Source organism: Balaenoptera acutorostrata, chromosome 7 (assembly GCF_949987535.1).
Source record: "Balaenoptera acutorostrata chromosome 7, mBalAcu1.1, whole genome shotgun sequence".
NCBI classification, from domain to species: domain Eukaryota; kingdom Metazoa; phylum Chordata; class Mammalia; order Artiodactyla; family Balaenopteridae; genus Balaenoptera; species Balaenoptera acutorostrata.
Window position 1 is genome coordinate 81,376,448 of NC_080070.1, and position 14,308 is coordinate 81,390,755.

At 34.2% G+C, this 14,308-nt stretch overlaps 1 protein-coding gene and 1 long non-coding RNA gene across 3 annotated transcripts in view; one reads left to right on the forward strand and one right to left on the reverse strand.

Annotated features, from left to right (window-relative positions):
- Window positions 1-14,308, forward strand: part of SEMA3A (semaphorin 3A) — a 495,018-nt gene that overhangs the window by 375,455 nt on the left and 105,255 nt on the right. For both annotated transcript variants that reach the window (XM_057550500.1, XM_007170273.2), the window contains one exon: window positions 8,483-8,576. In XM_057550500.1, coding sequence (XP_057406483.1) covers window positions 8,483-8,576 — 94 coding nt within the window. The remainder of the gene's footprint in view (window positions 1-8,482; window positions 8,577-14,308) is intronic.
- Window positions 1-14,308, reverse strand: part of LOC130708632 (uncharacterized) — a 63,801-nt gene that overhangs the window by 12,299 nt on the left and 37,194 nt on the right. The window lies entirely within an intron of this gene.

Genomic DNA, 14,308 nt, shown 5'->3' on the forward strand with positions numbered 1-14,308 from the left:
ATAAAACATATGTATGCTTAGCTTCAATTTTCTGAAACAAAGAATCCGTAGCTTCACTGGAATATTAAAGGGAATTCTGATGCAACTGAAGTTAAGAAATGTGAAATACAAAGAAGCTAAATGACTTGACCATCATAACACACAACATAAAAAATTCCTTTAAACTGCCGTAATGTGTAAGAAGAGCTAATTCTCCCCTCCCCAGGCTATGGCAGTAGGTCTTTTCCTGTCACAAGGCTCATGTATCTTTAAATCATCCTATGCGTCACTGTCAGATTCATCATACTATTGCACTTCTTTGATGCTATTGTTCTCCAGTTAAAATTATCACTGTGTCATGAATGCATGCTAAATTGCTTATTCTGGCACAGAAAACTATCCACAGTTTGATTTCAAATTTATTTATCCACCTTATCTCTTAATATATACAGTCTTCATTGTCTAAACTCAATTTTATGTTACTTATCATATGAATTATATCTATTTTGAGGGGATTTTGTTCATGCTGTTTACTCTAGATGGACTAACCTGCATCTGTGCTTTCCTCTGCCGTCTCTCTATGAGCTCCTCTGGCCCTCTGCACCCATAACCAATGAACACACAAACATACACATGCGTACTCCCAGATACACTCACCTCCCATCAAAATACATTTTTAAAGGACTAAATCAAATAAAGCTTTTCTTTATATGCTGAAACATAAAATTATCTATCCCCACTTTGAACTCCTGTAGTTTCCAGTTTCTACTATCATAGGGTACATCTCACGCAGTTTTTTTTTTTCACGTAATATTTATGGTAAGCCCACTTTTTTATGTAGTGGTTAAAAACATGGATTTGGAAAGAGTTCTGTCATCAAATTCTTACTCCATCATTTATTGTCTTTATGACTTTGAGTATTAAATGGAAAATGTCTCTGCTTCTCATCTGTAAAACTGGCACAATAATAGTAGGGTTGTTTGAAGATTAAGTGAAAAAATATAGATGAACTCTTAGGACATTATTAACACTTAGTATGTGTTTAATGTTAAGTGAAATAGCTACCAAATACTTTATAAACATTATAATAGCATATGTATGTAATGTTATTATATAATTTTTTTTTTTTTGGTAACGTGGGTGGATTTATTTCTTAAGATTCAAGTGCAAACTTAAAAACCAGAACAAACGAAGCTTTTCATCAAGGAAAACATGAAAACCTAAGTAACAATCCTGCAATCGTGCATTTTAACAGAAAGTAGAAATATGAATACATTCTAATTTGTAAGTACATTTGAAAATTAAAATATTTCTCTCCAAATCCCAAATACCACACAATCTTTAATCTGTTCTCATCTTGTTACTCCAGAAACATCTGTCACATGCTATCAGGAAAATATAGGCAAGGATTATTAATCAGTCTTTATGACCAAAGAAACATTATTCTCCTTAACTTCTGACTTTTTGAATCAATCATGTGTATCTCAGTTCCAAAAAGTGACACAATTATACCTCTACTCCAGAAAAAAAAAAAAAAAAAATCAATACGAATATCAAATATCAAGGAGGCAAGGTACTTTCATGTAATTAAAGCAAAAGTCACAAGTGTTCAACTTAGATTATATAATTTTTATTGTAATTTCTTGCTCATTGAATTAAATAATTAGACCTTTCACGTTCATATTCCAAACATAATTCTTACATAGTCACAGATCAATATATATTTACTGTACATATTAATATTTATATAGTGTTTCAGAAAACATATAAATTAGAAAGTTTCTAAAATAAATATAGAAGCGCAAATCCCGATAAGAAATTATATATACTTTATAAGTAGAAAATTGTATTTGGCAAAAGCCCAAAGAGCTTCTTCAGTTTGATGTTCCACTAGCCAACATCCCAGAGATACATGGAGTAATTTCTGTAAGTAAAAAATGGTCAGGTAAAACAGTTATCCTGGAATTATGGAGCTATTACATTGATAAGAAAGATTTTTGAATTTCTACAAAGGACAATTTTGATAACATTTCCCTCAATAAAATGGCTCTATCGAAAGGAGTAATATTTATTAACAAGCTTAATATGAATAATAACTGATGAACTACAAGGCCCAATGAAAATTAAAGAGGAACAGGGATGTAAAAGCAAAGGGATTGTAATGTTATGCTCTTTTGTCATTAATTTTTATTTTTTATCTTTTATAGTAAGAGTAAACTCATATTTGAAGTATATAACAAGTATCAATAATCTATTAATAGTGACACATACAACACTAAAAAGTTAAACAGTATCATATTTCTTAAAACTCACTTTAAAGCTAGGTTTAATATTTGAATTTTGTAGTCTGGCCTCTACTGCACAATTGTGTTCATATCTGTGTCATATCCTTGAAGTATTAGCTCCTAGAGTCCAGGGCAATGCCCTTGCTATTCCTTGGATATAGTTTTTCTCTAGTGCCTCTTCTCCTCAGTCACACGGTCACTCATTTATTCATTCTTTCTTTCATTGAGCTTTAACTCAGTGAAAAGTTCTATCTTCGTACTTGGGAGAAATATAATGAATCAGATTTTCCCCTCGCCTCAAAAGTATTTAATAGGAAGAAAAGAGAAACGTGCATTATTGAATAGCAAGGTTGAAGGTAACAAATGGCACAAAGAGATTATGAATAGATTTCTATACAAGTTCCAGGGAGAAAATATTTCTTCTGCTGGGGAAAATTAATGAACATTTAATGGACTGGTATTATGACTTAAGCTTTAAACAATGAGTAAAATTTTTGCCTGCATAGATTAGGGAAGAGTAATTTGAATGGAAGAAGGATGGCATATAAAAAAATACAGGGCATGTATTTGTTCGTCTGTCCTGCCATTAAAAGTTACTTAGGGTAATCCCTAGCTAATAAAAATAAAAAACTAGTGATTTTACTATAATCTTTCCTTGTAGATTTCATGAACTTTTTCTACTATGATTGTGGTCTGAGGACAAATTTTCTTTCCCTAGATGGCCTCTAATTTTCACTTCTACTCTTTGCTGCTAAGGGAATAGGATCTAGATTGTTGTCCTATAGAGTATTGTCCAATAGAGTGTTGTCCAGTAGAACTTCTGTGACAGTGGAAATGTTTGCATCTGTGCAGTATTGTATTCACAAGTCTCATGTGACTATTAAACACTTAAAATGTAACTAGTGCAACTGAGGAATAGGATTTTTAATTTTAATTAATTTAAATTGCTACATGTAGCTCATGGCTATTAGAATTGCACAGCATAGATCTAGAGTCACCTTTTTAAGAGAAGTAAATCTGGATGAATTTTATCCACAAGTGGATCTCCTTTGGGTAAAATATAGTATGTCACAGTATTTCCTATGAGATCCTATGATGTCCCTTCATTGCTGAAGCCAGTAGTTTTACCCAGTATTGTCATTGCTTGTGTACTATTGTTAATTAGGATATGCACAAAGGAAACTAATAAATTATATCTCCAGGAAGCTCTGAAGACTTCTCCTAGGAAGTAACTTTTGAATTTAGTCTTAAAGGAAAGGAAGTTCACCCTGGGGTTGAGGACGGGTGAGCTGGGGATAGTTCAGGCAGAGATGAGAAAAATATGGTGTGACCAAGGAATACTTGATAATTCATTAGAATTGGCAAACAAAGTATCTTTGTAAAGAGCAGGAGAGGAGAAAGAGCAATTTGAAAAAATTTAATAATGTATATTTTAAAATACTGTCCAAGTATTGGGTTTGATTAAGTTTATATAGTTCCCCACCCAAAATGGTTATTCTATCACATATACATCGGATTTTCTTTTCTTTTCATTTCTTTTCTTTTTTACAAACATCATTTATGTTTTAATCATTAAATAAAACAACTAAAATTGCAGGTTTGTTCCCTAAATTTATTACTTGGACAAGATTGAGATTTAGGAAATTTATTGCCATGATGTCACCACTGGTTTATAATTTATAAAACTTTGGATTAGACATTAGCACAGTTATTATTTCCTCTAATGTCTTACCTCACCACAGTCTAATAACATTCAGGAAATCCAGAAGACAAAGGGGAAAGAGTGGTCTTGAAAGCTAAAAATAGTTGCTGAAAACTGATGCAATCATGTAATAAAATATGGCACAATAACTTATATGATATGCTCACAGTATCTGCTAAAGCAATTAGAATCCATGCAGCTAGATTTCTGTTCATGTATTACTAAAAATGAAAAGTATTTCAGCCCAAGTAAGAATATAAGCTATGTGGTTTAATTGTATACATTGATCTTAAGATTTTTCGTCTTATTACTTGCGTATGTGATCTGTTTAACACTCTTTAAAACAGAAAATCATTGAGTAGCAATCAGATTTCAAAAAGTCTTCCAAGTACAGCCAGACAGTTGTCTACGTGATATGCTACGTATGACAACATAGAATGTACAATTATATTAACACAGACTTCTTTTCCAAGGGGTCAGTATTTTCACACATCTAATAGGTTTCGCGCACAAGATAACAGAAACAGCAATATTGGTGTCTGTCAATCACATTAAGTTCATCAGACGTATTAAAAGGGGGTAGCCCTTTTTAATAGAGAATTTTTTTTTTTTTTTTTTGTGACTGGTTAAGGATTACTTTAAGTTTGAGGCTATATTCAGTATTTTGTATTTTTTTTTTAACTTATTTTTATATTTTTATTTTTGGCTGTGTTGGGTCTTTGTTTCTGTTTGAGGGCTTTCTCTAGTTGTGGCAAGCGGGGGCCACTCTTCATCGCGGTGCGCAGGCCTCTCACTATCACAGCCTCTCTTGTTGTGGAGCACAGGCTCCAGACGCGCAGGCTCAGTAGTTGTGGCTCACGGGCCCAGTTGCTCCGGGGCATGTGGGATCTTCCCAGACCAGGGCTCGAACCCGTGTCCCCTGCATTGGCAGGCAGATTCTCAACCACTGCGCCACCAGGGAAGCCTATAATTGAGAATTTTTATACATATTATATATTTTTTTAACATCTTTATTGGAATATAATTGCTTTATAATGGTGTGTTAGTTTCTGTTGTATAACAAAGTGGATCAGCTATACATATACATATATCCCCATATCCCCTCCCTCTTGCGTCTTCCTCCCACCCTCCCTATCCCACCCCTCTAGGTGGACACAAAGTAGGGAGCTGATCTCCCTGTGCTACGCGGCTGCTTCCCACTAGCTATCTATTTTCGATTTGGTAGTGTATATATGTCCATGCCACTCTCTCTCTTCCTCCCATCTTACCCTTCCCCCTCCCCATGTCCTCAAGTCCATTCTCTATGGCTGCGTCTTTATTCCTGTCCTGCCCCTGGGTGCTTCAGAACCTTTTTTTTTTTTAGATTTCATATGTATGTGTTAGCATATGATATTTGTTTTTCTCTTTCTGACTTACTTCACTCTGTATGACAGTCTCTAGGTCCATCCACCTCACTACAAATAACTCATTTTCGTTTCTTTTTATGGCTGAGTAATAGTCCATTGTATATATGTGCCACATTTTCTTTATCCATTCATCTGTCGATGGACACTTAGGTTGCTTCCTATACATATTATATTTAATGATTTCTTTTTTTTGTCAGAAAAGTTTTTGAACTGGACTGTGGTCTAGCTATAGAAATGAACAATTTTCAGTGCATTTTGGGAGTCCAAAGTATTTACATATTTTTAAACATAAGTCTTAATTTCTACTGATGAATATATAGGCAGGCATTTCCAATATAGCATGAGAGATATTAATCAGTATAGGAAAGAATGATCTTATTTTGGTAACTATAAACAATGAAAAAATAAATTAATGAATATTTTTGAGGGCATACTAAGTATTGTTTTATATACATTATTGCAGTAAATATTCCCAATCAACCCTATGAGATTTTCCTATCCTCCTTTTATAGATGACTCTGAGTTTCAGAAGGGTTTAGGGATTGCCTGAGGCCCAGATAATAAAAGGCACAGCCAGGGATAATATCCATTTCTGTCTGATTTCAACAGCCTTAGACTCCATTACTATGTGTAATCGGTATGAATTTTACACTACAAACATTTGTATGTAAGAAATATCTTTTACTTCCCTATTCAGAAAGCAAATTATATTTATTCCAGGCCCCATATCACTAGGCTGGAAAGGAAATTCAATCTTTTACCCTTCAGTAGAATCCTATAAGAATATAGAATAATTACACTGTAGAAACCCAGAAATTTGGGCAAGAGTTCCATTTAAAGGAAAAATGACGGAAAGGAAAAAGGAGGCTGGCTTTGAACACATTACCTGACACCATGACAAAGGATAGTTTTTCATCTTCTCTTAAACTGTAACTGACATGCTTAACCTCTCTTCCTATGAAGTTTAATCCTTTACCTTGTAAATCAAATGTTAAACACGAGGTTGCAAGTACTTCTCATATACCTTGGCATTGTCTTACTAACGTGGATACATGATCCCAGACATCAAGTGTCTCACACTTTGACAGATAGCTCCTCTATCTTTGTCAGTATTGTAAAATGTCTTATGAGGACAAGAAATTTATACTAATATTCATAACAATATTTTCAGCCACACCACCACTTCTCCCTGATGCTTCCTCTAACCTGTGAGGACTAATCACATAGACAAATTTTAGTATTTTCTATCATTGTGGCAGTAGAGTGTATATCATCTACTGAGCATATTTATTTTGGATTGTTTCCTAATTTTTATCAAAATATAGCTAAATATTTCTTAAGATTTCTTCTATGCTTCTTCTTAGTATATGGCAATAAATTTCATATTATAATTTTAATATTCAAGTGTCTATGACAAATGTGTATTTGTAAATAAGTTTATAATTTGGTGACTTATGTAACTGTTTTTAAGTAATATTTCTTTCAAGTTCTGGTAGGAAAGTTTACAACAATGGTAACAACTTGTGTTAAATTTTCATATTCTTGTAGTAGTAATATGAGCAGTATTAATAGAATAGAAATAGTGTCTGTTTTTTTGCTGCTTTAAAAATACTTTATTTCAATTCTTTAATCCTCACAATAAACATTTGAGATTAAATATCCTTATCAACATTAACTTTTAGAAAGCGAAGGCTCAGAGATATTAATTGGCCACCAAAGAACCAGAGCTAATCATTGGCCCAACTGGGCCTGACTCCTGACTCACTGCCCTTCCTACTACAACTTAGCACAATTCTGAGAAACCCCGTACATTTTTCACAGTGTAAATTTTAGAATTCAGCTAAAGAACCATCATTGCTAGGGGATAGCTATTTACCAAGTACAGAATCAATGCAAGGAAAGAGGAGACTTGGTAATTCTTACTTACAGTAGTAAAAATGGAGAACATTTTTGGTTTGCTTCCTTTTTCACTCTTCTTCCCTAACTCAAATGAGTTTTAAGAGTCATAATTTGAAACTCTGCCATTAGCTCCATCAGATATTAAATGTTAAATAAAGTGACCCATATTGGCCATAAAATGAACACCATTTACTATCCTAAGAATATAGACAATGCTTTTATGTGAATAGTAGAGAAATTGCCAGAAAAGGTGTTATATTTCAGTGTGTGGACAAGTTAATGTGCTACTGGAAAATGCATAGATATTCTGACCTAATTAATTTCCAGAGCACTTGGTTCTGAAAAGAATGCTCAGAAATACCCCAGTTTACTCCACTGTCATATAGAAGCCTCACATTCTGAGGACAGTGTCTTAGGCATGAGTTAGTTATCTCCTTATTAAGGATTTTGTTGCAGTGCTTTCTGGCATACTTTCTACCATAGTCAAATGTTCACTTAAGTTTCTGGGTGCTTGAGCCTCAACTGAGCAGACTTCCCTGTGATAAAAATGTGTCACCTCTGTGCTTGTTGTCCTAAGGACACTATCTCCAGGCACACCCATCCTAATAAACAGTTTGATATTTCCCACTTAGAGAAATTGATAAGGATAGTTTCAGGTACCTTCCACCTTCCAAGGTGAGTAATTTTAAAATGCTTGAGGAGCTTGTAAGCATCAAAGTTGTAGGAATGACAGAGTGGAGGACGTGACTGCTATGACTATTTCCTTCTGGAAAGTACATACAGAAAAGTGAGATAGCGTATCTTCTTGCAGACATCTAATATAGTGAGTTGTTATTTTTTCTCTATGTGAAGGAAGTAAAGGAGTCATTTGTTTAAATTTAACATTCTTTCAAGAGCCATTAGGGTAGCTCTTAGCATACCTATGTGATAAAATGATCACTCTTATCATAGCGTGCTTGTCCTTTAGAGTTCACTTATACACAATTACTTGCAACATGCTAAATGATACTAAAAGTCACCAAGCTAAATAGATATTTGTCTAGTAATAGCTAGGTTTTATCCCCCTTAAGTTATTCTGTCATCTCTAAAGTTTACACAAATAATAATACACCTTGATAGTGCAGAAGAATACTCAACCTCTCTGATTAACTGGCATGTTAAAAATACTTTTTATTATAAATAAATTGAATTCTTCTTTTTCTTTTCTACAGGACAACATTTTTAAGCTGGAAGACTCACATTTTGAAAATGGCCGTGGGAAGAGCCCATATGACCCTAAACTGCTGACGGCATCTCTTTTAATAGGTACTCAGTCAACAGTCAGCTAAACAGTGAATTTTCTATAGATAATAGCCAGATTGCATGTTTCTTGTTATATACCAAGATTTTTTATTATTAATCATAAAATATTTTAGGAGTATGTCAGTTGAGATATTTTCAAATATTTTGAAAATGAAGAAGAAACACTAAATGCTGATTTGCTTATTGTACTATCTAGTCTATGATTCTTTTTAATCAGAATGGTTTAATAGTACCTTTAAAATTGGCTGCTCAATCACTATGCATCCCCCTAGACCTTTACAATTTTTGTTTTGTAAAAATATGGTTTTGATTTTCATTTTTTGGGAAGAGGCGTTTCAAGGGGGAATTTTGACAGGTCAGAAGGAAAGAATGAGATTCACTCTAGGTTGTTAATTGTAGTCCCAAGATTTGTCACACTCTCAGCATTTGGTCAGCTTAATCAGCACAATCCAACTAAATGGTAGTACAGTTGACAGAGACCCCTTGTGTTACCTTGAGTTGACAAAGTCCTTCTGTATTCATCTTTTCTGACTCAGGGCTGCTTCTTCTTTTTTTAATCTAACAAAACATTTTATGTATTTCCTGTGCCCTTTTCTTTTTTTTTTTTTTTTTTTTTGATTGATTGATTGATTGATTTTGGCTGTGTTGGGTCTTCGTTTCTGTGCGAGGGCTTTCTCCAGTTGTGGCAAGCGGGGGCCACTCTTCATTGCGATGCGCGGGCCTCCCACCGCCGCGGCCTCTCTCGCCGCGGAGCACAGGCTCCAGACGCGCAGGCTCAGCAGTTGTGGCTCACGGGCCCAGCCGCTCCACGGCATGTGGGATCTTCCCAGGCCAGGGCTCGAACCCGTGTCCCCTGCATTAGCAGGCAGACTCTCAACCACTGCGCCACCAGGGAAGCCCTGTGCCCTTTTCTTTAACCATCTTCCTTTCTAGTTTTCTTCTTTCTTCTTTTACTTCAACATTGCAGATAGGTGGTGAATGCTTAGCCATAGTTCAAAAGGATAGAAATAGGAAGATAGAAGTAGGCAGAAGGAGAAAACTTTAGTTTGTATCGAAAAATAGAGAATTCTTTCCACATGCTTTTAACCACTTCTGGACTGGGATTAAATAATACACAAAAAGTGATATATCATTAAACAATTTTTCTTTTTCTTTTTTGTTTTCTTGTTTTAACTTTTGAGTATGCCAATAACCTAAAGTACAGAAGATTCTGGGTCATTACCTTACTCCTGAATATATGTTTTTATATAATCATATAGAAATTTTGTAGCTTTTTGTTTCCTTTTCTTTTTCCTTTTGTTTTCTTTTTTATAAAATATAGAAAGTAATTATTTGATAACACAAAAAAATAATAAGTGAAACTTTTCAGGTGTAAACTTTCTGATAGAATTTTGAATAATACATCTAGATTTTTAAAAGGTAAATTTAGGCTATTATTTGACATATAATAATTTCATAAAGTTTAGCCTTTTTATTTTAAAAAAAGTCTTTTTTCTATTCAACAAAGTAAGACTCTAGTCATACTGACTACAACATTAACTTGAAAATATATTTTTTCCAGTATTCTCTAGTGTTTACTTTATTGCTGTTTCACTGATCCTTTTACTATTAAGAATAAAACCATTACAGCATGAATTATCTCCTCTATTGCTTTGGAAATGTAGACAATTTCAGTCCATTTGATCCATTTATGGAGCACTTTAACAAAAGTTTAAGACCTGAAGGAATGCAGCAAATGTAACACACTTATAATTTTCCTATTCGCAGATGGCCTAGTGATTACGTCTGGATGACTTCCTTAAGTGCACACACAGAAATTTGAAAACTGTCTTAAACAAAGGGGAGGAGTCCTATCTTGTTTGAACCTGCAGGCTATACTTATTTAAATTGCATACTGAACAAAAAAAGATAGATATTCCTCAAAAAGCAGTATGTAAAACTGTGCCTAGAGCAGCTCTATTTTGTGGTATGTTTCTCAGTAGGGATTTGCTTATTTATTTTAATATTCCACTGAGAAAGAATGATGACAACTAAGTATTACATAGTTCATATGGCGTGCAACCACACAATGTCCACAAAGAATATGAAACACGGCAGGTTTGGTTTTATATTAGAACTTCCTTGAAACAGTTGTATAGGTTTGTGAAAAGGAAAAGAGAATGAGGGAAGTTGCATGAGTCAAGGACAGGATGTATGGCTAGAAAAGAACGGTAGGCATTTCAGAGAAACAGCTTTTAAATGAAAGCCCAGATCTCACCTAGCCAATACTGTAAAGTAATTGAATAATTTTCAGAGATATTTAGTGCTTATTGACAGAGGAGATTATTAAAGCCAACTTAAGTTAATTTCTGGATCAGTTGAATAGCAAGATACAGAAAAATGAGCAGGCCATACTAGACCTGGTAAAATCCCTCAAAATATTTGCAGCATCATTTTAATTCAAAAGCTGTGACTTCCTTTATTGAGGTTACTTGCTTCTTTATAACTATGCTATAATTCTGCCATGCTTCAGGAAAGAACATAATTTGACATTAGAATATACTCTCACTTGGTATTAAAGGTACTCCCCAAATTAATTAACTATAATTGAGAAAATTATTTGAACCTCTCTGAGCCTCAGTTTCTGTGTATGTAAAATGGCATGGCTATGCAAATTCCACTAGTTGTGAGAATTAAATAAGACAATGTAATAGCATACTACATTTGGGTACGTACATATTCCTGGCATATATTTGGAAGTAGAAACTGTAAAAAGAGGAACTGGTAATAGTGGTTGCCTGTAGGGAGGCTAGGAGAGAGATTTGGTAATGTATAAATTTTACATTTTTAATTTTGTATCATTTACAACTACTCAAAAAATGTTAGTTTTAAAAGGACCAGTATTAACAAAGCCAGTATATTTATTGTTATAGAAAAGGTTGCTTAACAAATGTGAAAATGTAAAAGTATTCCCATACCCTTCCACTCTCAAGAAGTAGCTTTCATCCATGCCATGTCGGGGGTGTGTGTGTGTGTGTGTTTGAGAGACATATTTTTTCCCTCTGTTTCTAATTACTCTGCTATGCTGTGAGTGGAATTTGCTTAAGGTGTTAACAACATAATGGCTTGGTCTTTAGGTTTGTTTGATTTTTGCTCACATCCATGATACACTTTACACCTGTGTTAGTAATGCTGTGATTTCATCAGGAAATATTTTTTTTCCACCTTCTGTTTCTTCTCACCACACCCTTTTTAGGAATTGTAATCCAATACATTAATTGATCTAAGCCACTTTTTTACTTCATTTTGAGCTGTGAACAGAAAGTACAGAGTACATATGAACTTTTGTTTTTAACACATGCTTCTCAGGTAACACTGCCGTGGTGGAAATGCAGTTCACTAAACTTTTTGTTCATCTCAGTAAAGAATGCTTTCCTTAGAGACAGTTAAGAAAACTTACAGTTCAGAAAGAATGGCACTGTATTCAAATATGAAAGAGCAACTTTCATATTTGACAATTTCTAGCTTGTTAGTTACATCTGTCAGCACTAATTTATCTCAGTCTGATGTATTATTTTTGAGACATCAAACTGCCTATGTGGTATTTTTGTAGAAAGACTTAACAACTTTGTTGGACAGAGTATCCACAACCACTTTTTGATGTGTATAACAATTCCTTGAGTATATTATTCTACCATCAATTTAATAAAATTGGACAGATATATTTTCTTTCACTAGTAACTTAGTATATATGGGAAAACCCAAAAGTATGTATCTTAGCCATAATGCAATTTGAATCATTGTAAGTTAACATTTACCTATACTTAGGGTCATAAAATTGGAAAATTAACACGCATAATTTGATAACTTCATAAGTGACCTCAAACATACAAAAGAAGTTTGGCAAGTGGGCTTTTTTAAAAAAATTAAAAAAATATTTGTTCTCCAAATATAAGCCAACTAAGGTATGTAAATTGCTTAAACACAGATATATATATATAATTTTTAAAATAATTTTATTTTATTTATTTATTTCTGGCTGCGTTGTGTCTTCATTGCTGCACGCGGGCTTTCTCTAGTCACAGCGAGTGGATGCTACTCTTCGTTGCGGTGCGCGGGCTTCTCATTGTAGTGGCTTCTCGTTGTGGAGCACGGGCTCTAGGCGTGTGGGCTTCAGTAGTTGTGGCACATGGGCTCAGTAGTTGTGGCTCAGGGGCTCTAGACTGCAGGCTCAGTAGTTGTGGCGCACGGGCTTAGTTGCTCCGTGGCATGTGGGATCTTCCCGGACCAGGGCTCGAACCTGTGTCCCCTGCATTGGCAGGAGGATTCTTAACCATTGTGCCACCAGGGAAGCCCTATACTCAGAAATTGTCAGATCATTTCAGATAGCCAAAGAATGTAATAAGTCTTTAATACAGGGTAGAATACACAGTTACATTAAATCAAGTATAGTCTGAGTTGATACTATATATCTGCTTAAAGAGAATGAAAGAGTAGGATATTCTACCACCTATACAGTTGGACCAAATAAAAAATATGTCATACAATTTCTGGAGGAGTCATCCTTGATAAGAATCCTATAGACATCTGAGCAGAAAATCTGATCTAAGGACTGGTGTAAACGAACAGTTAGTGATATTGAGCATTGACAACATGAGAATGTGCCCTCATGCCCACCTAATCATCTAGTGCCCTCCAGCTCATAGATATCATGTTGACTCTTGCTAAAAACAATATTTGAGTAGGAGGTAATTTCCTGTGACTGGACGCAACTGGTGCCTTAACTACAACCTTCCTTTGGTTTCTAAGTCAACTCTTTATAAATTCTGTCTTTAGTAATAAATTCAGTCACTAGCTCTTCTACTGATGAACTCTTCTAACTCTTCTACATTCTCTGAGTGACCTACTTATCTGTTGTCAAAAGAGAAAGAAAATCAGTCTTTCTGCCTTTGCCTGCATTTATATTGTTTTTTGCCTTCCTCATGTGGGAATGGATCAAAAAAGAGTCGTAAGTTATAAAACAGCTAAACAAATGAATATGAGAAACAAATACATATCAATATCCAAATAATGTTTATTTGGTTACAGTTTTTGTTATTTCAACTCTATCTGGAATAGAGTTTACATATAATAGCAACCATAATTATGAATTTTACTCACACTGAAAAAGCTAAATGAAAAAAACAATTAACTGATGATATTCTTTACTCTTCCATTTCTGATTACACTTACTGTTAGGCATGGTCTGGCTACAGTCTGATATGAAATTGCTCAGTTTTCACCTTTTGGTTGTTCTGTTTTCACCTTTCATGATTTTCATCACCTAACGTGGTTGAGGGGGCAATGAGGTTCAACTAGTAATTTAATACTTTTGATTTTTCGAGGTAAAGAGGATACAGGTCACCCTATGACAGACAGGTGTTCCAACATGAAAGTATTTGAAATTGACATGAACATTTTAGGTTGCTTTCACAACACGTTTTTAACTAACATTCTCTCATTCACCTGAAGTTTAAAAATTCATCACTTCTATCAATCAATTATTTGTAAAAAGGTAAGGTGTCAACCTTAATAAAAATGTTATAGTGATTGAATATAGGTTAAAATTAAGTAGACCGTATACATTAAAATGTTTCAAAGTACCTTTGAAACTTATAGATAGCTTGTTCATAGTGTTTTTGTGCCTTTCAAAAAGGGTTATTTCTTTACCTTGTGGGCATATAGAACATTATTTTAGCATATTATGGTGAGAGCAA